Here is a 22,275-nt window from a genome sequence, read left to right on the forward strand (position 1 = left end):
TTTTGATAACACTGTGCATAAAAAAAACAGGGTCTGAGGTTTGGATCTTGAGAGCAACAGTAGCCCATAAGACTTAAGGAAATCTCTTGCTCGTGTGAATTGTTCAAGAGCTAAAGAGAAATGATCTCTAAGTTAATTTTTGGCTTATGTTGTAAGCTACAGATGCCTGGGTATGGAACGGGGAGAGATAAGTAAGTGTGCAGAGCTACTATAGCTGCCTTGCTTCTGTCCTTGGGAACCTCAGGCTATTGCAGTCAAATGCTTCCTTGATATAATAATTTATTTTGTTGCTCCAGAATCTCTGGAATCTTGAGGACCAAAAGATGTGGGGGTGATAGCCACTTTATTAGCGTTTTTTCTTGCTTTAATCGTAAGTAGATTAAAACCTTCCTATCAATGTTATTAGACCTACTTTATAATCAGTAACTGATCTCACTGATCATACCCAGGAAGAATTTTGCCATTTATCATGCCCTGTTGAAAAATTCACTGCTGGGGCCCAGTGAGTTCTGGCTGATAATAGGAACCACCTAAGGTTAAGCCCCAGTTGGAAACGACATTCACACCCGACACAGCCAGGTCCTATGTGAGAATGTATATAGGAATAAATGTCTAATGGAGGACTCAAGGCAAGAAGTTACTGTAGAAACAGAAAATGATTCCGATTTCTCTTCAAATCTGCTTCCAGGATTTGCTTTCCTGTGGTTATACCCCACCATCTCATGGGTCTTAGGTTACCTACAACTGCTGTATGTAAGTCATAGAAACTGCTTCCCCAGCAATTGCCTCGCCTGCTTGCTGGGAGTTATCCTGCCCTGCTGACTTCCGAGAAACCCACTCAGAGGCAGAGCAATGCAATGCAGCCACAGAGCTAGCCAGTGGGAGAGCCTACACGGACACCCTCCCTTCTGCACAGGCTACAAAAAGCAAACACACATTATTAATGAAAGGAGAAAAAGAGCGGTAAAGTAAAGGCATAACTTTTATGATCATTTTTTGTGATTTCCATATCAATTTAATCCACCATTTCTCATGATCTCTGCAAGCATTTTCTTTACTGGAGGAATCATCTTTCTCTCAAAGTCTTAGGTGAGAAGTGTAATTGATCTCATAAATGATTTTCTACTTATGAATCCATAATTGGATTCAATCTCTTTAGTCTCATTATAACTACTTCCCTGGTCACCTTCATTCTGTCCCCTCAAATGTGATGAGGCACCAGGGTCTTCCAAGCAGATGCCATTTCTTCATACTTTCCTTTTTCAACATCACAGCCTAGGAATTGCACAGATGCGGTGATTGACGGGTGAAAGGGTAACAGACGTTCTGGACTGCAGGCTCAGCTTCTCATTGACTGGGGGCTTGAAGGTAAATTTTTGGATAAGAGAAGTGATAAAAATGAACAGCTCAGACCTGGCCAATTGCTCTCCAAGACAAGCTCGTTTTCCTGCAAGACAAAAACAAAGGAGTACGTAAGTACTGTGCATTCACTATAAAATCTGCACAATAGGAAACATATGAACAAGAAAATAGAAGCTATTTATAACTCCACAGTCCAGACAGAACCATGGGCACGATGATATGCATGCCTGTGCTGTCATCGGGATTGTGCTGAACATTGTTATAACCACTATCTTACTCAACTCTTTAAGGTGCTTTTGCTACTTTGTTTTACTCGGGAAACTGATATTCCCAAACTGATGACTAGTTCATGCTTCTGGTGTGCTCTCTACCTTCCACAGATTGCTGAAGGAACAAATGCAGATACTACAGGCAAAACTTTTCAGTAACTGTGTGTTGCCATAGTGCTGGCGTCATAGTGTGTGGACGTGTGTTCCATCAATATGTTTAACTCATCATCTCTGCTCCCTTCATCTTCATTCTGTTAAGCATGACTAGTAATATGACTGGTAACTTAATAAAATGGAACTGAATCAGCTCTGTTGTAAATTCCCAATATTCTTCTAGAATTCTTCTGTCAGGACAAAACTTGATCTGTAAAGTCAGGAACCCATATTCCTGATTCAGCCTTTGTTCAATCAAGGACCACTGTGTGACTACAACTAACCCACCCATTTTTCACAGAGCTAAATCTTTCTCACTTGACAAACACACAGAGTCTTGTTTCTTACACAGGTTCCATGGCTGGACAGTCATCAAAATTATCCAGCAGGAACTTACATACTTGAAAAGGATGAAAACAAGGGACACTCAATATGAAAGCTTTGGATTTAATTAAAAAACAAGTCCAAGATCAGGAGCCAGAACAAACCTGTCCTCCTTTGAAGCTCTTTATGTCAGGTGCTGTGTGACAGTGATAGACAGCTGTGACAGTGACAGGCAGCTGTGACAGTGACGGACAGCTGTGACAGTGACGGACAGCTGTGACAGTGACGGACAGCTGTGACAGTGACAGACAGCTGTGACAGTGACAGACAGCTGTGACAGTGATAGACAGCTCTGACAGTGACAGGCAGCTGTGACAGTGATAGACAGCTGTAACAGTGACAGACAGCTGTGACAGTGATAGAAAGCTGTGACAGTGACAGACAGCCGTGACAGTGATAGACAGCTGACTACCACTTCCTGGTTGAGACTGTGCTTAGGTCATCTTCACATGGAAAAACACATGAATTGCCTCACTACTAAAATAACAGAAATGACCTAGGCTTTTGGCAAAGTTTTCCATGCCTAGCTTTTGTAAGCCAGTGATTTGATTTATTAAAAAACAAAGACCATGCTAGCATGAAACTGCCAGTGCTCTGCTGTATAAACAAGTAGGGCTTGGTTCAAGAATGACTGTGCCATCTGTCTTGCTAATGCACAGGCCATAGCCCTACTTATTTTTTCCAAGAAAAAAAAAGCTGATGTCTGAATTTCCTTCTTCCAGGGAGGCTGCATACAGAAAGAGTAGAGACAGGAGGAAGGAAGTAACTGTGGCACAGGTAGCAGTAAAGCAGAAAACACTCACAGCTGTTGGCACAATGTTAACCCAATAGGCATTTTAGGTTTCTACATTCTGCTCAATGTAACTGGTCTTCATTATGGCATCACTTGTGTGAGCATCCTCAGGAAACTTGAATTTTATTCTTCTTCATCAGAAGGAAATGATGAAAGCAATACAGATCTCATTGCTCTCATCCATGGGGTCCATATCATGTGTACTAGCACTTCAACGCTATTCCAACCAAAGACTGCAGTCGTTTCCCTCCCCTGGAGTTGGGCTTGGTCTTGAGGCTTGACTAGGTCATCAGAATGCAGTGAAGTCATGGGGTGACAATTTCCAGGCTGTGTATTTTTGTAATCCCTCCTGGGATATTATCACTACCTTATAAACAGAGAGCTGGCTTGCCCAAGGGAAATAAATAACACAGAAACAACACAACTAAAGAATAGAATTATACGGTGGAGAGAAGGGAAAGGCTAGGGAGGAGCTCTGAACTCTCTCCTGCTCATCACAACTCACCCATTGAAAATGGCAGAAAAGCCTCTCTCTTCCTAAACTCTCCATTCTCCAGAAAGTGCTCTGGGTTGAAGACATCTGGAGTGGCCCACTCTTTGGGGTCCCTGTGCAATGCAGTTAGGTTGGTCAGGACCATGATTCCCTAGAAAAGGCAGCAGAAAGTAAAGACTTAATAAAAACTCCCACATAAACAGGTGATGATGCTCAAACTGCCATACCTGGCCTGGGGCACTTGACATCCTGAACTTTCCTATTCTCTGCAACTGATTCACTGTCACTTGAAATATTCCAGCCATTTGCAAAGGTAGATGGACCATGCTTTATTAACGAATATGTCTACTTTACCAAAAGTGGCTAATATAGGTTTGAGAAGAGGACCTGAGAGCATCCATGGGGAGATGATGAGTAACTGTTCATGTCCCCTTTATCTAATCTTCTTCGTTTTTTTTCTGTATATTATTAAAGAGACAACAGCCTAACTCACTACTGCCAAAGATGCAGGGATGTATCAGAAAGCGTTCCTGTTATGGCAGATACATCACACAATACCCAAAATCACCAGAGTAAGCCTTTCCCTCTCCTTGCTCAATCATCAGCAAAGCTGGACCACTCTCGAATCCATCACCTCCATTCCGGTTTCCCACTGAAACCTTAGTGCAGGCTCCATATCCTCCTCTTGCAACTACCTAATAGCTATAACTGTGTTCCACAGTTTGAAGGCTGAGTGGGCTCTGCATATGATGTAATTGCATAGTCCACTCACTCACTCAAACTTGGAAAGCAGGTTTCTCAAATCCTTATATCAAAGATTCATCCTGTGTACTCTCAGAGTCACTGTTTATTGTTGACCTCTGACTGGGCTCCCACTAGAGCAGTCTTCCTTTATGATCCATGTTGCAATGCTGATTGCTTTAGATGGAGTATTCCTTTGCATATTGACACATAGCTAGTTCTTCACCCTCCTTCAATCCTCAGTTCCAATGCCTCTTTCCCCAGAAACACTCACTGATTCCTGCAGTTGCTACTCCTTTCCCCATCTTGTCAGTATCACAGAGAAACAGAATGGTTTCCTTCCTACAGCCCTTATGGTTTATAACAGGGACTCCCATGACTCAGGTATCCCAACTACAGACCCAAACCTTGTGGGTATTTAATGAACATTCTCTTGATTAATAAGGAATAATTTCTATTCTGAGTATAAGGTTCCATATATGTAATCTTATTATATTTCCATATGGAGTCTATAAATATGGTTGAAAGCATTTTTGTAGAAGCTGAAGCTGTGATTGGTTAGGAGATGTGCTTGTCCAGTAGGAGTAAGTGAATTCAGCATTGGAAACAGGTTTATCTGCTGTTAAGGCCATGATTTCCCACATCTGTTGAACACAGCCATTTAGATTTATCAGCACCCAGGGAACTGATGCTGATGGAAAGAGTTGGTATGGCTGTCTGAAAATGAATTAATGGACAGAAAAAATGCAAACAGCGTTGGAAAAATTCAGTACTCAACTTCAAGTCATGAACTGTTGTTCATTGATAAGAACAGTAAACACAATGATTGTTCTCTGCCTCTTCAGCAAAGGTCCTCTGCTAGGATTAGACCCGCAATATGCTGAGGAGGCCCATAGGAAACAAGGCCAGGTTTGGCCTAATCACACATGATCAAGGAAGCTTCCCTTCTCAACTCCTCATAATAGATTTGAAAATCCACTAATGCACATAGACGGTTTTGACAGAAATATACTTCTTTTCCTATGGAAACCATTTCTCTGGTCAGGACTACATGCCACTTTTTAAATTTAGGCTCCCAAGATGACACCAACGATGGACCAGAGGATCTGAAGATGAGTGTTACCTTTGGCAGGTCAAATCCAGCCAACTTGGTGGCAACGACCACTTCCCTGGGAACATTAAAGGGAATGATGTTGCCCATTCTCTGCACCTCGTGGATGACAGCATTGGTGTAGGGCATGGAGGCTCGGTCAGCCAGGCTTGGCTGTCTTCCTTGACCAATCACTCTGTCAATCTCAGCCTGCACTTTTTCTGAAAGAAAACAGGAAATTCTATTACCTTTAACTTTAATGCTTTCTTCTAAAGATATAGAAGTTGTCTCCGAGACCCTTACCTGCTTTTATTTCACCTTAGCACTCTGGTTATTAAAGAAATAAAAGTTTTCTCAACCTTTCAAATACCTGTTTTAGAAAACTGTCAATTCAACAACTTTCTTTGAGTTTACAACATAATCATAAATTTCCATGTGTTCTGAGCTGAATGTCTCAGATGAACACAGGTAAACTAATAGCAGTATCTAGTCAGGGCTTCTACAAATAGGCACCATGCATAGTGGGTGACAAACCACACAAATGTATTCCTCATAGTTCGAGAGCCTGGAACTTCTGAGACCAAGGCATTAGCAGTTTTCTTGCCTGATAGACAATTTTCTGTCTCTTAAGTGCCAAACCTCTACTGAGATTCATGCTGTAAAGAGCAATGAATCTTTTTGGTAGGGACTAGCTCTCTGCACAAGAGCCATTCACCTGCTGCATGAGGTAGAGCTGAACAAGAGCATGGCAAATAGGACACAAAGGTACAGAACATCTGCAATTCCTACTGTCTTAAGTAGCTATAACAGCATGGGCTGTAGACAGCAGTGTGTTGCTGAACAACATTCATGGTGAAGATGCTTACATTCTTTGAGCTTCATTTTACCATGTGATTAGTGAGAATAAGTCTGCCTTATCCTAAGGATGTTTTGAGATTTATATGAACTATTATAATAATAACTGATTGATTCTGCAACCTGTCTGCCAGTATGGTGGTTTCTCTTTTTCAAGAGTAATAGAGGTTGCGCTAATTTTATCTGATTGGTTAGCTACACATTTCATTTAAAATGAATTTGGAACACCGAGCCCCTTACTATTACCCTACATGTAAAAATTTCACATAAAATTTATATAATATAAAATTTATCATTATTTCTATGGTGATTTTTGAGGAAAGATTTGTGTCGCCAGGATTATCTTAAATTCTCAATAAAACTATCTTAAACCTGTCAACGATTGAGATTAATGGTGTGGGCCACCAATCACAGCTCTTTAACTATTTTTGTGTGAATAATTCACTAGCCTTTAGTATGTTCACACTGTTGTACATGTTTATTGCTGGAACTTCGTGGTACAAAAAAGTTGATATCCATGTTACAAAAACTGATTCCCCTCCCTGCATTCTACCTTCGGTGTGCACAATCTGACTACTGTTTTAGTTAGAGAGTACAGTATTTGCGATTTTGTGATCATCTTCTTGAACTTAGCACAGTGCCTGAACTGGTGCAGCATCATAATTCCTTTTCTGGGGCTGGAGGATGACTCAGTGGTTAAGATCCCTCGTAGCTCTTGCAGAGGACCTGAGGTTGGTTCCTAGCACACACATGGTGGCTCATCACCATCTATAATCCCAGACCAGAGGATCTGATGCTTTCCTCTAACCTATGCAGGTATGAGACAAGCATGCAGTAATCCACTTACAGGTAAAGCCACATATATAGACAAAGCACTCATACACGTAAAATTAATCTTTAAAAAATTAAAACCAATTTCTTACGTCTGATTAAATTTCCATTAGATCTCAGACATATTCTGTACTTTATTTATTCATGTCTTATAGATACTCTGGTTTTTACCATTCTTTGACTATTATGCATGTTGTGAAATGAACATAGTTGTAATTACATTATTTAAATCTACTGATATTTTGGAGTCTCATTTTTAGGAGTTAAGTCTGTATACTAAGTGAAATGATTTTAATTAAAAAAAATGTAGTAATGGGACAGTAATATGCCTGACAGGGTAGAGGTGCCTGCTGAGCTGAGCTAAACCTGCAGGTTCCACATGGTGAAGGAGATAACTGAGTCCTGCAAGTTGGCCTATGACCGCCACACTTGTGCCATGGCACTCTACTACACCCCCTAAAACATAACAAAAACTTTAAATGTAATCTTCAGGAAGAAATGCATTTTAAATGGTGACTCAATAAGTGTATAGGTAAAGATAGATACATATTAATTATACATTTCACATTAATAAAGAAAGTTTACTCTTGGGAGATAGCTCGATTGAGAAAAACCTTACTTAAACATGGGGACCTAAGCTTGATCCCTAGAAAAGTCAGGTGTGACGGCAAAAGCTAGTTGTACTGGAGACAGAGAGAAAAGGGGACCCCTGGAGCTCGGTGGTTACTTATTGAATTCTAGGCCAATGAGAAAATGTATCTCAAAAGCAAAAAAAAAAACAAAAACCAAAAAAAAAAAACCAAAAAAAAAACAAAACAGTGAACTATGCTTGAGGACGGAGGTCTGAAGTTTTCTGCGGCCTAAGCATGCATGTACACATTTACACATACATACATTCACATAGGGTCACTCACACAAAGGTGAAAATAAGGTAATGGACAAATCTGACTTTACCACATTGGTAGAGCTCTAACTTCCTCTTTTTGGTTTATATCCTAGGGCAAATAGGTACTAAATTGACTTTAAAACCCATGAATAAATTGTTAGTCATACTTTGAAAAAATGTGGCAGTATATGAAAAATGTTCCCAACCACTACCTGCTAAACTCTTCTAGACTGTGGAGGAAGAGAAATTATGAGACAGACAATTCTTTGGTATGGACAACGAGCAGTGGAGAGATATAAAAACAATGTACAAGGTCCAGTCATTGATGGGAGAAAATTGTTCATCTCTAGAAAAAGAAAATGACAGCAATTGCTTAGTCAGTAAATTCCTAGAAAAATCTGAAACACCTTAGAGATGTGGTACCTTAGAATATTCTTCTAGATATGGAGGAAATTGGAACAGTATATTGTTGGTGGAGAGAAGACTTAATGTCATGACTTAGAGACAAGAATGCAGACAGTGACCAGAGAGGATATGTAACACAGGAAAGCTACCATGCAGGGTAGGAGGCGGTTGAGGATGGGCAGAAAGGTGCACATCACATGACTTCAGAAACCACACTAAGGCATTTGCACAGTATAAAACGATTAATAAAAACCCTGAGACATAAATTGTGGTTCTACCTAAAGTTCAGAAAAGTGAAGCAGCCAGCCACTGGCTCTTACCTCTACCTCTTTCTGAAATGGTGGTCCTGTCTCCAGGCAACTCAAAATGAGACTGAAGGAGAGCTGTTTCCTTCCATCTTATATTCCTTTCTAGGGCTGGGACTGCTGCCCAGTTTCTATGGCAAACTAGTATGGCTACTGGGATTAAAGGTGTGTGTCACCACTGCCTGATCTGCAAGGCTGATCAGGGCAGCTGTTTTACTCTCTGACCTCTGGCAAGCTTTATTTATTAACAAACGAAATACCACTACAGCACAGTATCCAAGGCAAATAGGAATGCATTGCTAAATAGAAAGGAGAACATGTGTAGATGCTCCTAAGGTAATACCATCCTTTGCTGGAATTGATCACACTGTTCCTTGATTCCTCTGTTTTGTTTTAAACCTTCTGCTTCTTGAGCACACAAATGCTATAATATTGGCCCTGCTGTGCCCATCCTAATCTGACAGAACATGTGGAGGATGTATTCCATCCCAAGTGCACTTCACCTCACAGTCATTCTGTCTTTCCCATCTCACCATGCCTTCTGGTCCCACCCGAGCCACAGATTCGAGATGTCCCACTCCACCTTTTCCTGGTGCATTCACCCATGCTCACCTTGGACTTCTGGGTAGAGGGCCATACAGAGCAGAGCCCAGCGCAGGGTCGTGGATGTTGTCTCTGTTCCGGCAAAAAAGAGGTCCAGAGTGGTGGTGATGAGGTTTTCTTCATTGAAACTTGTAGTATTGTCTGGGTACTGGAAAAGACAGTGTGTACTTATGTATTCCAAGGGTCTCAGTCAAGACCTTAGGGTATGAATTTGGAATGATTCGTATAAAGTAAGAATCCCTTTGACCACATCAGGAAGTATTTCTGCCCTAAGTGCTACAAAGGGACGACCAAAACCTTATGGCACTTGGGTGGATGAAAATCTCAACTATTTTCTTCTGATTATATTTTTCGAAACTTTTTGTCCAATGGTCAGAAAAAGAGTTAAAATCATCTTTTGTTTCTAGTATCAGCCACATCTCTAAGTCACGATTTGGCCTAGGACACGCACCTAACGTTTCTTTTCTTCCGTTTGATAAAATGAGGATAAGAAACATACCTTAACATGCCATTATCAATCATTTGAGACACCACAGGCACACAGCCAACACTTGACAGATGCTTCTGCTTATACCAGAAAGAATCAAGTAACTCTCAGTGATTTCTGATTCTCTGATCTCACCATCCATCTTTCTTAGTCAAGACTTTTTGATCCCATAATTTTTTTTATGGCATGGCATCATTTTTACCAGCTTCCTCTGGAAGAATAAATCTGTTAAGATTGATTATAACATTGATGGCCTAACACCTGGATATGACAAGGAAATATTCACCTCTTTCTCTGAAGAGAAAAAACATGGCTTTTATCAATATTATTTAAGGAAAATGAAATCAGAGAGAGGATAAAAAAATTACTATTCTGTCCTTGTTCAGAGGAGGAGCACTGATCCAGTGATGTGTACCAGTAAGAGTCCTAGTGAGATCCAGGCTGTATTTGTAATATGGTTTAAATCTGAAATGAAAATTCGGAGCCGGGCGGTGGTGGCGCTCGCCTTTAATCCCAGCACTTGGGAGGCAGAGGCAGGCGGATCTCTGTGAGTTCGAGACCAGCCTGGTCTACAAGAGCTAGTTCCAGGACAGGCTCCAAAACCACAGAGGAAACCCTGTCTCGAAAAACCAAAAAAATAAAAAAAATAAATAAATAAAAAAATAAAAAAAAAAAGAAAATTCGGAATTACTACAAGCTCACTTTTTGGATGCTTGGCTCCTAATTGTCTGAAGTAGTTTTGAAGGTTCTATACTATTGGAAAAGGGGGAAGGACCTAACTGGAGGAAGAGACTGCTAGGAGCAGCTTGTTTGCAGTTATATTTGGACGCTGGATCTTGCCTTGGACTCTGACCCTAAAGCAGCATTATGTGAACAGACTTCACCATAGGCTTTTGTCACCGTTCCTTCGCCATGGTGACAGACCCAACTCTAAAATGGTGAGCAGAACCAATCTCTCCTGTGTTGATTTGGTCAGGGACTATCACAATGATACACAAGTCACACACACACACAGCTGGTTGCTGCCTGGCCTCTTGTGTATTATTGGACGGGGCTTTTATGTGGATTCAGGAGGCCTCATCTATATGTTAAAGCCAGGTTCTTGCATTCAGCTGTGCATTGCTTATATCTGGCATTGGTGAATGAGATCCAATCAATGACTGGCCCCAAACCAACTTGTAACAAAATTCAACTCTGAAGTTTAATTGCTATTTTCATTTATGATACAGCTCATTCACATCTGGCTAAAAGCCAAGAGAGAAACACGGAAAGATAATATCTGGCATTATCATGGCTTCCTGCCATGACCATGAACTCTATTTCTAATGACTCTAACAATCCTGAATTAATGCTATACTATTCCTGATAAGTATTATACTCTTTTCATCTAATTTTCCTGTAGGGTATCAAACAAATGATCTAGGGAGACATCCATCTGTTCAGCTCTACATTGTGCTTAATACCCCATAATCAACCTTGTGTATGTGATTAATTTTCAAAAAGAAGGTTGTACAGAGTTGTTATTATAAAATGGAGATCAAGGTTCAGAAGCAAAGAGATGAGATATAAAGATTGAAGCAGTGATCAGGGAGAAATAGACATTACAGTCTTGGCATTGAAGATGAAGGAAGGAGACAAGGCAAAAGGTATCTGTACCCAGTAGAATCTGGAAGAAGCAAAGTAATGAGTTCTCACTATTTCCATGTAAAGCCGCCTGGCCAACAGGCATACAGAGCGTACACAGTTCTATGAGGGAACACATTTGTGTTATGTCAAACCAATAAGTTCAAGAACACAGGCTGCAGAACCAACTGGAAACTATTAATTTGCTGCTTCCTCTGCAAGAAGACAACACAGCCAGCACCTTCCCCACCTTTGTCATTTCCGTGAGGAAAGCGTCAATGAAGTCTCTCGGCTCATCAGGGTTCCAGTCTCTCCGGTGATTGTTAATTATATCAGAAACAAACAATTTCAGCTTTCCCCAGTTTCTGAAAAGTGTTCGGTGTGATCCAGGAAGATAATGAATTATCCTTGGAAAGATATTGTAGAGCTGATTGGGAAAAATAAGACAGTCATGGTGCCACATGTCAAAACACTCTTGTCCTTCCCTTTATTTCCTACAGTGGCTAGTGAGGCCACCTTGACTTCTGCTTCACTCTTACTCCATACCTGCCCCCTCCACAGGCATTTCACAGTAGAATATAATTATATGGTTTTTTTAACCATTACATAATCTTGCAGTTTGCAAAATTAAAGTGTCCTTTACTTAATTGAAACAATTTAACATTTTAACAATGACATGTACCTGATGCAAGGAAAATGAATGCATCAAGAACCCTTAAATAAGTACAAATGTGTATACTATCTCACATAGTTTTATACCAAGGCAACAGCATGACTTCCAGGAAGCATAGGTGACCTTAGGAATTAACTTTCCTTTAAAGCTGTCTTTCCTATTTAGGAATAAGCCTGAGAGACCAGTAAGGTGTGGAAAATATTTAGAAGACCCTAAGGATTGAAGGGACAAAAATTGGAACATAGATTTCCTAAGCTGGGTAAAGTTTGAACACCAAGTGTTTACTGCAATGTAAAAACAGGAATCTATTTGAACTTGTAGTTATTTTTTATGTGCAGATGCAAAGTCTACACAAATCCGTGAATGGGTTCACATGAACACTTGTTCCAGAACATATACTGCAACGTTACTAATATCACAAGTCAGGGAACAACTCAAAATTCCAAAACATGGGAAAATAATCATTAACAGTAACACATTTTGCCCACCCTATTCCCAGTGAACAAAGCGCAACACATGAAGCAGCATATTAAGTAAGTAAGCTGAGCTGGTAAGTAACCAGCACCAGCATTCACAGATACATGGGCATCCTGCAAATGTTGGTACTTCGTTTAAGTATTAGAAATGTGGCTATACTCATGCAAGAGTTTTGTATATTATCAACAACTCTGAAACCAACAGATAGATTTGAATACATTTGTGCTAAACTCAACTTTAAGATACTATGTTTTAACTTCAAAAGCACTAAAACACAAAAAGGAGGAGTCTGTTTGAATTAGTCCCTCGTTAATACTCTTCTCAAGACATGAGAGGGTGGCATGCTTACGTGGCACATCAGTGATGACTCCAAACACATGACCTCATCCAGTAGCCTCAGCATCTCCTGAAACTGACTATCCTGGTACTCAAAGCGCTCCCCGAAGGTGATAGAGCAAATGATATTGGAAACTGCATTATTGATATTGAAGTGAGGGTCAAATGGCTGTCCTGGAGTAGAAAGGGAGCCGAGTTGTTTAAAGATATTTATATTTATATTGTCTATAAGCAATTAACTCCAAATAATAAAACAATCCTTGTGCTTCCCCTCCCCCTACACAAATATTGGAGAATGCAGAGAATAAATAATGGATTCTGGCCACAGCATACATGTGGGGCTTACATGATCCAAGGTTTCTGTCAATGGATGTAAATCAGATAGACTACCAGGATTAAATTCAACAAAGTGTTTAATAACACATTTTTGTTTGCTATGTTATAGCGCTCTAGGATAGGCTCATAGTTCAGTCTTCAGTACCCAGTCCAGAGCAGGCCTGGACAAACAGATGCTTAGTAAGAATCTGTTCACCATTTATTCTCAGCCCCTGCCCTCTGAGATGCCCACCTCCTTCCTCTTTTATGGCCTCCACAAGATAGCTGGCCTCCTCCTGCATGCGCTGCTCTAAGCTCTTCTTTCCCAACCCAAAGTTCCTCAGAGTCATCAGGGCAAACCTTCTTTGCTCCTTCCATGTCTGCCCACTGGAGAAGATCAGTCCTGGAAAGGAGAGATTCAGCATTATGGAACTGAGATTCTGATCTAAAATTACCCGACAAGTGGCACAGGCCCCTGTGCTATAGAAAGGAGATGGGCCCATAAGGCTCTTGGCAGCTATCTGAAGAGACAATCCCAAAGCAAGGGAAGTAAGATTTACTGACTACTTACAACATCAAATACTTTGGTGTTTCTTGTGTTTTATGTGATTTAACACTTTCAGACATTTCATACGCTTATTGACAATTAACTCCAGACCCATTGCACCTGATACAAAAGCCGAGACATTGGGATAAAGCTTCCTTTATAAAGAAATCTAGTTAGCAGATTGCAGCTGCTATATTCAAGTTTCAGTCTCTCTAGTTCCATGGCCCTTTGGTCACACAAATCACACAACTCATGCTAAGCTGAATAACTGGGATGCACTCATGAATAAGATAAGACATGTACTTTTAGCGAGGTAAGGAAATTTTATAGAAGAGGTTCCAGCCGAGAGACACAGTGAAAAATGAATGAATGACTTAAGACACAGAGACCATGGAGCCAAGGAGAAGGGACATGCTGGTGTACACAGCATCCATCCACTATCGTGGCATATACAATGAATGCTTCTGTCAATTTGGTAACTGTAAGAGATATCCTTAGATCCTTTACATACCCGTCTTAGTCTCCTGATTGCTACTGTTTAAATGATAGTAATAAATATTCAAACCTCCCAGTTATATTACTGGCCAGAAGGCTAAAGACCACTGGAGGATACAGAGTCATAATCAAGAGCAGCAGCAAGAAGAGGCTGGCTGACTCCCATCTATTTTCCTGCGGCAGAGGGTTGGGATGGGAAAATGAAAGTGAGGGCACAGTATGCATGGCTGGACATCCCATCAGAGCATCAAGAGTTAATGTACAGGACATGTGGCTTTTCTTAAATCTAGAAGAGAGACATGGTAAGTCCTCTGAGAGGCACTTCTATTCAGAGAATACGGCACCCTGCTTCCTTGTTAGATGGCAATTTATAATGGGGTTAGCTTATGCGAGAATTGGCCAGTTATAGACAGGCACCTTTAACACGCCACACAATTACAATACATACCATATATTGCTCAAGGAACTTACCATTTTTCTTAAAGAGATGTTTTCGGGGAAGAGTGACAGGACGATTCAGAAAATTTGGCTCCAATTGAGTAAAGACTTCTTTGATTAAGGGCATGCCAGTTATAACCACTGAGGGTATATTAGCAAAATCCAAGCTTAAAACGTTCCCGTATTTCTTCACAAACTGAAAAATATTCCAGTAATTATAACTCAGTGAGTCCATGCCTGTTGGTACAGAGATGACAGGCACGCATGTAGCCAATGGGACTCATGTTGAGATGTCTGCAAAGGCAAGCATCTTACTCTATGTAAATGTTTTGAAATTTTTCTCTTATAAATTGGGTTCAATTACAATATACACTAAGAATAGAAATTTCCCTTTATAAAATTCCTAAAGAATTCAGCAAATATGAATGAGGTATGCAGCTACTCTACTTCCCTAGAGGAAGACATGAGGGTATGTGTAGCAACCAATAAGCAAAGTCTCTAACCTGAAGCCTCCTGAATTTAACGAAGGCAGAGAACAGAGGAAAAAGACCAAGGAAGGTCTGTACATGTTTGGTGTAGCTTGAAAAACACTCTTGTTTAAACAGAGAATAATTCCTTCAACATCTACTATATACAGAAGATTCCTGTGTAAGCAATGCACTACCACTGAATATAGTCTGTCTATTTGTGTGTGGAGGAGGTATTTGGTATGATGAGAATGTTTCTGGGTTTTCTTTTTTCTCCTATTTACTTTAAGAATTTCCTCAAAAAAATTTTCATTCATGTGTTCGTCAATATGAATTGAATAAGCATCAGTGTGTCCCTAGACTAGGTTATGAGGACAACAAAGTTTTAAAGAAATCAATGTTTCTAAACTGAAGCATCTGGAGACCACTGGAGGCAGAGTCCTATTTTTCTAACTTTCCAAAGGCTGAAATTGTGTCTTTAGATTCTACTGTAGCAAGCATGGAATTATTAATAAACTAAAATATCTGTAGATATCTGTAGCCAGAGTAGAGTGTGCCCTTCCCATAGCTTCTTAGATATGGAGAGTGTAATGAAGGGTGGAGGCTGGCAGTGGAGACTTCCCTGTCATTCTGCAGTGATGCAAACCTGTAGCTTCTATGGTTAACTGTCTGTGTACTCTTGAGGAAGCAGTTCTATTTTTTGAAACTTAGTATGAACATTAAAAAGTTATCCCTTCCACACTGGGTTCTTTAAGGAAGAATAAAAGTAGAAACATGAAAGCCACTTTGTTCTCAAGTTCTAGGCACTCAGCATCTCTGAGAAATTAGTCGGCTGTTTAGTTGCAAAGCATGTGAGGTACAAAATCACGACGATGAGGATGAAGGAGCAGGTTGCATTCTGGTCATAGATAATACTCACGGAGTAAATGAATATCAATTCTCGTGCTTTATTTCATCCACTTTAAAACTCCTCACCACAGTGAGCATTTCCTGTCTTCCCAAAAAGACAAACAAGTTGGATGTGAAGTAGGGTAGCCAAGAAGACAAAGCTGTTGCTTGGGCTGAGGAAATCACTAGATGTTATGTAATATTTGAGGAAAACAAGATGACTTTGAGATATCCAAATGAACTTGGAGTTTAGTGAGAGCTATAGAGTGGGAGGCAGGCCTGAGTGTGTGGGGTGGGGAGCTTGGGTGAAGAAGAGAGAAATGGAGAGAAGGGAAGAGAAGGTCCACGAAGATGTGGAATGTGAAAGCTTGTGCAAATAGAGTTGAATGACCATGCATGAGGAATATCGAACTTTCTTTCCCGTATGATCAAGAGTTGACTTTTGGAAGGCTCCATTTCTGCATTTTGTCCTCCTGAGTCACATCTAGCTTCAACAGAGATATGAAACAGAGATCTCAGTTCCTCCTTTACCACATTTGTGCAGCCTCTTCCGAAGGAATGGAGAAAGAAAGTACTTCAGATCAGAATGGAAAGGACAAACTTGAAAGGTCAGAAAAAAAGACAGCTATGGGAGGACAAGGAAGGGGCAAAGACAACAGACTCCTGTGCCTTTGAGTTCCAGCTGCACTGACACTACAGAGCAGGGCACTGTGGGATGTGGGTCTCAGTGAGTGGGGACAGCACCTGGGGCAGTGTATCATACAGGGGAGAGGACTCCCCCATGTTTGTAGTTGATGCACTTCACATGGAAAATGGTGGTAGCAAACTCTCAGGATGCTCATTTGCATATTGAATAATGCAGAGCAGATGCTGGCAGGACGATAAAAGAGATGGAAAAAGAGACGAATAAAGACGAATAAAAAGGCATCTACTCGGGGAGTGTCCAAGAAACACACAGGGAAGGGATAATGGAAGAAAAGAGGTGGGAAACAAAAGAAAACTTATGAGCTTAAACTGTTAAATAGAAATAAATAAAAAGATACACTCAGTCTTCACATGTAATGGGAAGTGACAGGGATAGTTAAACGTGGCTGGAGGATTCACTATCTAAGCAAGGAAAATTGCTATGGATAAAGAGGAACATTACATAGAAGATGGTCATTCACCAGAAAGACCCGCCAGTCGTACATGTGTACATAGTGCGCATGGCAGTCTTTCCAATAGAAGGGGGAGAGCTTCCAGAACTGAGTGGAAAGACGGAGAGTCAGCGGAGCTGGATTTTCCAGTGCATCTTTCTCTGGAGTTGATAAAACCAGTAAGGAGTGAAGGACCAAATTAAAATCAATAAGAAAAACAAGAAAACCGATATTTATACAGGTCAAGAGGAGACCATATATTTTTTTTTAATCTGGACCAGAGCTCTAATCGACATCTGTGGAACCCCATTTCTTAAACCAGCGTGGTGTATTTATGAGGATAAATTTTATGTCATCCAATTCACATTGACCTACTTTTAAAAATTAAAATAATACCCAGTATGTTCTCTGGCCATCAAATCACAATAGAAATCTTACAACGACAGATAGACATCTCTTTGGCAACTAACTTATCTCTGGGTTAACAGGCTGCCAGTATCAGCTTACAATCAGGTCCTCGGGTTTCAGGTGCCAGGGTCCCGTCCCAGGTCACAGCCAGAGGCACCCTGGACTCTACTTACCTTCTGGAGGGCTAGGTGGGGTTGCTTTGGGTCCAAATGAAACAAGCAGCCCACGAAGGGCAGGGGCCTGGGCCCTGGCGGATAGTTCTTGGGGCGCCGCTTTTTGAGGTAGTCAGCCAGAAAGAGGAGGGCAACAGCAGCCAGCAGCAGAGTCTTCAGATGGAGCTCTGCCCAGATGGCGGCCACCAGGGAGCCTGTTGCAGCGAGCATGGCTGGTACTCAGGCAGGATCTCTGGGAGAATGAGGATCCCAGCTAAGAAAAGTCTTCAGGGTCACAGCCTCTGGTTCCCAGAATAGGCCAGCCTCTAGGCTTGTCCCGCCCCCTCCCACAGAACCCCACCCCCTCTCCCTCTGCGGATTCCTCCGCCCAGCCCAGCTGTGCTTGCTGCCAGCCCTTAGGCCTGGCGGCAAGCTCTTCTAAAACTTGTTTCTTCTCAACTCTCTGAGCCAGAGCAGAGCTTTGTGCCTTCTGCCCCTTAGCATTTCCCGCTTTTCTCAAGGACCCAATCTCCCCGCCCCCTGCGCCCACCTGGACGCTCTTGGTCACGTGCTTTACCCAAATTCCTGTTCAGGTGTTTAGACTTTCCAGCCTGTTCCTCTGGAGAAACTAGGGTGAATTCCAGGAAGGAGGCACTTGGTAATGTCTGGCCTAGCAAAGAGCCTAGCTCATTCAGACAGACCCTCCACCTGGTTCTCGGTTTATGATTTGCAGAAATTCCAGAGATTATCATGGGCATCTGAACTCCTGTTTTATGAACAAACTTTGACCAGGGATTGCAACCTCCCTGGGAAGTGAGAGAGAGTAGCGCTGGCCTCACTTTGACAGTGCTATGCACAGAGAATAAAAGAATCCACAGATTCTTAGTGAACATCGAAGGAGCACCCTGGTCTCGATTCTATTTTGTTTGCTTGTTTTTTTTTTTTTTTTTTCCCATGTAGTATTAGGGACTGAAGTCAGCCCTTGAGCGTGTTAGGCAACCTTCCCATTGCTTCATTGGTTTGTTTACTTTCTTCCTTCCTGTTTGCAGTCATTCAGAGCAGGTTGTAGTCAGCAACTGATGCTCTGCCAGCCAAGTGGAACCCTACTGAGGTAAGTTTAAACTAGGAACAGAAATGAAAATGTATGTTCTTAAAAATAATATATTTGAAACTTTCAGGCCGATAGTGAAATCCATATCATAGATAAAAGCAGATAACGGGTATCTGTAATGGCAGGCATAGACTCATACCTTTGAGTCCTTGCAAAAACTACAAATTTTGGTTAGAAGCATGAATATTTTTCTGCTCTCCAGAGAGCCAGCTATGAATTGGACAGAGATGTCTTTGACCTGTTGAGAAATACATTCAAGTTCATATTTAAAGGGCAACCAGAATAAATCTAAAATCTTGAGCTTGTGACCGAAGCAGTAAGCAGTCATTGCTCTATCAGCTCATCAGAATTATACAATAGAAGGGGAAAGAAATCAGAAACATTTTCCATATCTTAACCTGTATTTACTTTTTACATAGCTTTTTAGGCCCTCAAAGATTATGAGCTTTTATATACTCAGACTTTTATATATTTTAAAACTTTTTTATCTATCAAATAAGCTAACAAGTTGGCTATAGCTTTGTGGAAGGGTCTGGATACCTGTTGCTGTTAAACTGACAACATTATAGCTGGCCTAGCCATCAATACTATCAGAGATCCTGGGAGGATAAATAAATTATACCATAATACAGACAAAGCAGCTTCCAAATCTATTAAAAATGTCAGGGACCAGAGTCCATACACAGTTAGCCATACCCAGGTCTCCATAGCATTAAACACAGAAGGATCCAGAACAGCAACCTTACAGTATTAGCCAAGATCATAAGGTGATTTTTTTTTTCCCTGTGGAAGAGGGACATGGAAAAGACTGACCTTATTTTGTCTAGGTAAAAGTGACACAATCAATTATCCAAGGTCCTGCTGTTTATCCACAGTCTGGACCGGGTCCTTGGCAGCAAGTGTTGCACTGGGGCATCTTGCCCAGTGATAAGCATCATCGTAATCCAGATGGAGACATCATAGTATCCCATAATCTTCTTTGGAGACTGTAGGTCACTGCTAGGATCTCGGAGTCTCTGTCTAATATAATAAGCTTTTTAATAATTATTTTAAATGCCATATTCTGCAGATCTCTGAAGTATTAGGGCTGCCTAGTCATATCTGATTGAACACACTTTGTTTCTAGTTACTTGTTTTAAGTCTGACTTTAAAAACATATACAGAGACCTAAATAAGGCTTATCCCAGTCATTAATTATATCAGTACTTTAAGGATGACTAACTAACTTATATTCCCTAACAGTCTATAATAAGTTAGAAGCTCTCCTGAGACTAAAAACTTTACATTCTGTCAGCAGAACTTTGGACTTTTCTGTTATGACTAAGTTGCATTCAGTCAGAGGAAGACATCTTTGGTCCTTAGTTATCAGGCTAGATATTGTCTTGGGTCTGTCATATCCTGGAGTTGCCCACAGTCATGGATTTCACTTATATCAAGGTGGACATACTTTGTAAATGCCATAGGCACTCTTTTTCTTTTCTTTCCTAAGCTTCTTTTTCTCTTTTCAGGCTTCTTCCTAATTTTTAATTTTGACTGCAGTATGCCATCTTATATGTTTATAAGACAGTAACAGAGATGATTAACACCCTGCTTTTGGTAAAATATTCTCATTTTCTGTCCAATGGCTTAAACACCAAGTATCAAGCAGAAATTCAGAGAGAAGGGTTGTTGTGCCTTACAAGTGACTGATGTGGAAGAAGTGAGGTAGAATTCGATGTTCAGCAAACAGGTAACTTCAGGCAATTACTGCTTTTGAATCTTTTACTGGGTTGCTCTGAAACTTTTATTCCAAGATAGTCAGGGCTCAAGGAAGGGACATAGAAGCAATGATAAACCCTCAGAGGAGATCTCATCACTGGGGGTAGAAAAGGGATACTAGAGCATGCAAAATCAGGGAGGAATGGTGGTGGGAAATAGCACTCACAAGATCTTTATGGGAAGGAGACACTTACCACTCTCACCAACTTAAAAAGCCATGGCGATGCAGTTTATAGGTGGAAATGTTTATTAGGATTCATAGTCAAAGACTTCCCTAAGTTTCAGGTTCCTTATGATAACATGGTACTCGGAACTAGGTCTTATTACATCAAGGCCTCATCAATTATGTATTTACTGTGATAAGTTCAGGATGAGTGAAGCAGGTTATTCTGTATCGTGAAAAACAGAGGCTTCTTAGAATGTATCTTACCCAGAAACACTCCATTTAACAAGCAGATTGTTTCCACTTTGAGAATAAAAGATGACGGAACATCTGGGTGGACATAATAATGGTACCATCTGTCTAACACCACCCACAGCACAGACTGATAAATGCCTTATTCTTAGGCTTAGGAAGCACTCTTATAAACTGATCAGCATGACTGAGATTATAAGAGCATACCACAATAACCAGACCTAGAACCAGGAAAGGATATACTTCTCTCATCTGGGTAACAGTAATGTGCAAATAACTTGAACTGTGATTGTGACAGCCCTCAATAACTTGTCGTTTTACCACCTGATGTGTGATCAAAGATAGACATCTAGAGATTATCAAGTGGCCTAGATGATTTAGTCCCACCATCAATATAACCTACTTAAAATGACTCATTTATGTTTGACTTTTGAAACTGCCTTTTCTCTTTTAGTGACCATGTCTTTCAGGGTTCAGCATTACTATGCCATTTCTGATGCTGTGTTATATCGTATTGTGCCAGCATCCTGTGATTGCAGACTTCTGATGTGAGCCACTTTAGTGTAAGGACAGGACTGTTGGAAAAGATGTTCACACCCTACATACCCTAGCCCTGTGTGAAAAGGTAGGTAGGACATAAATGTCTGATGGAAAACTCAAGGCTAAAAGGTACTAGGGAGACAGAAAAAGGTTCACATTTGCTCCCAAACATGCTTCCCTAGTTTGGATATCTATGATCACACCCAAGCTGGTGCCTGAAAATAGTCAAGGTCCTTCTACCATAAGTAAGCCACAGAAGGTACTTTAGTATGACTTATTTTGCTTGCTTGTGACTAGGGAATCTCTGTGCCATGCTGACTTCCAGGAGGGCCATTCAGGCAGAGCAAGATGGGGAAGTCACAGACCTGCCAATTGGGAAAGTCTTTATGGTCAGCTCCTGTGGTTCTCCCAGGAGTTAGTTCTAACTCTTTTTCACTCTTTTTCCTTGTCCAAATGAACTACTTGAATATTCCAGAAACAAGTACACATGTATGATAGGATGAGTGAATGATGGAAATTGGAAATAGAACTTCTATGATACTATTTATAATTTAGATAATTTTTATTCCACCATTTCCTCTGACTCTGACCTATATAAATACTTTGCTTATGAAGAGAATCATCATTCTCTGGACCTTTTACCTAAAAAGATGTGTCACTGAGAACTTAAGTGATTTTCCCAGAGACAGCATGGAGATTAGGGTTGTCTAAGAATTGGATCTGATATTATTTGTCTACATCTTCCCCTCTATTACCTTCATCCTGTCCTCTCCCATGTGAGCAGGCCCCAGCACCTTGAGAGTACATGTCAGTTCTTCTTCTTTCTCTTTCCATCTCAG

At 40.8% G+C, this 22,275-nt stretch overlaps 1 protein-coding gene across 2 annotated transcripts; it reads right to left on the minus strand.

The window, feature by feature from the left end:
• Positions 1-965: 965 nt before the first annotated feature.
• Positions 966-17,925, minus strand: LOC101984465 (cytochrome P450 2J3). Of its 2 annotated transcripts, XM_005353435.3 has the most exons (9): positions 17,634-17,924; positions 14,595-14,757; positions 13,335-13,484; positions 12,780-12,940; positions 11,531-11,707; positions 9,180-9,318; positions 5,319-5,506; positions 3,467-3,605; positions 966-1,447 (listed from the first exon to the last, which is right to left on the minus strand). In XM_005353435.3, the coding sequence occupies exons 1-9, from the start codon at positions 17,841-17,843 to the stop codon at positions 1,269-1,271; spliced, it is 1,506 nt and encodes a 501-aa protein (XP_005353492.1). In that variant the 5' UTR covers positions 17,844-17,924; the 3' UTR covers positions 966-1,268. The 2 variants fall into 2 exon arrangements, with proteins under 2 accessions (XP_005353492.1, XP_026638026.1); XM_026782225.1 differs by lacking the exon at positions 3,467-3,605 and having other exon boundaries at positions 1,340-1,447; positions 17,634-17,925.
• Positions 17,926-22,275: the final 4,350 nt, after the last annotated feature.

The sequence above is a fragment of the Microtus ochrogaster genome, chromosome 10, assembly GCF_000317375.1.
Source record: "Microtus ochrogaster isolate Prairie Vole_2 chromosome 10, MicOch1.0, whole genome shotgun sequence".
NCBI lineage: Eukaryota > Metazoa > Chordata > Mammalia > Rodentia > Cricetidae > Microtus > Microtus ochrogaster.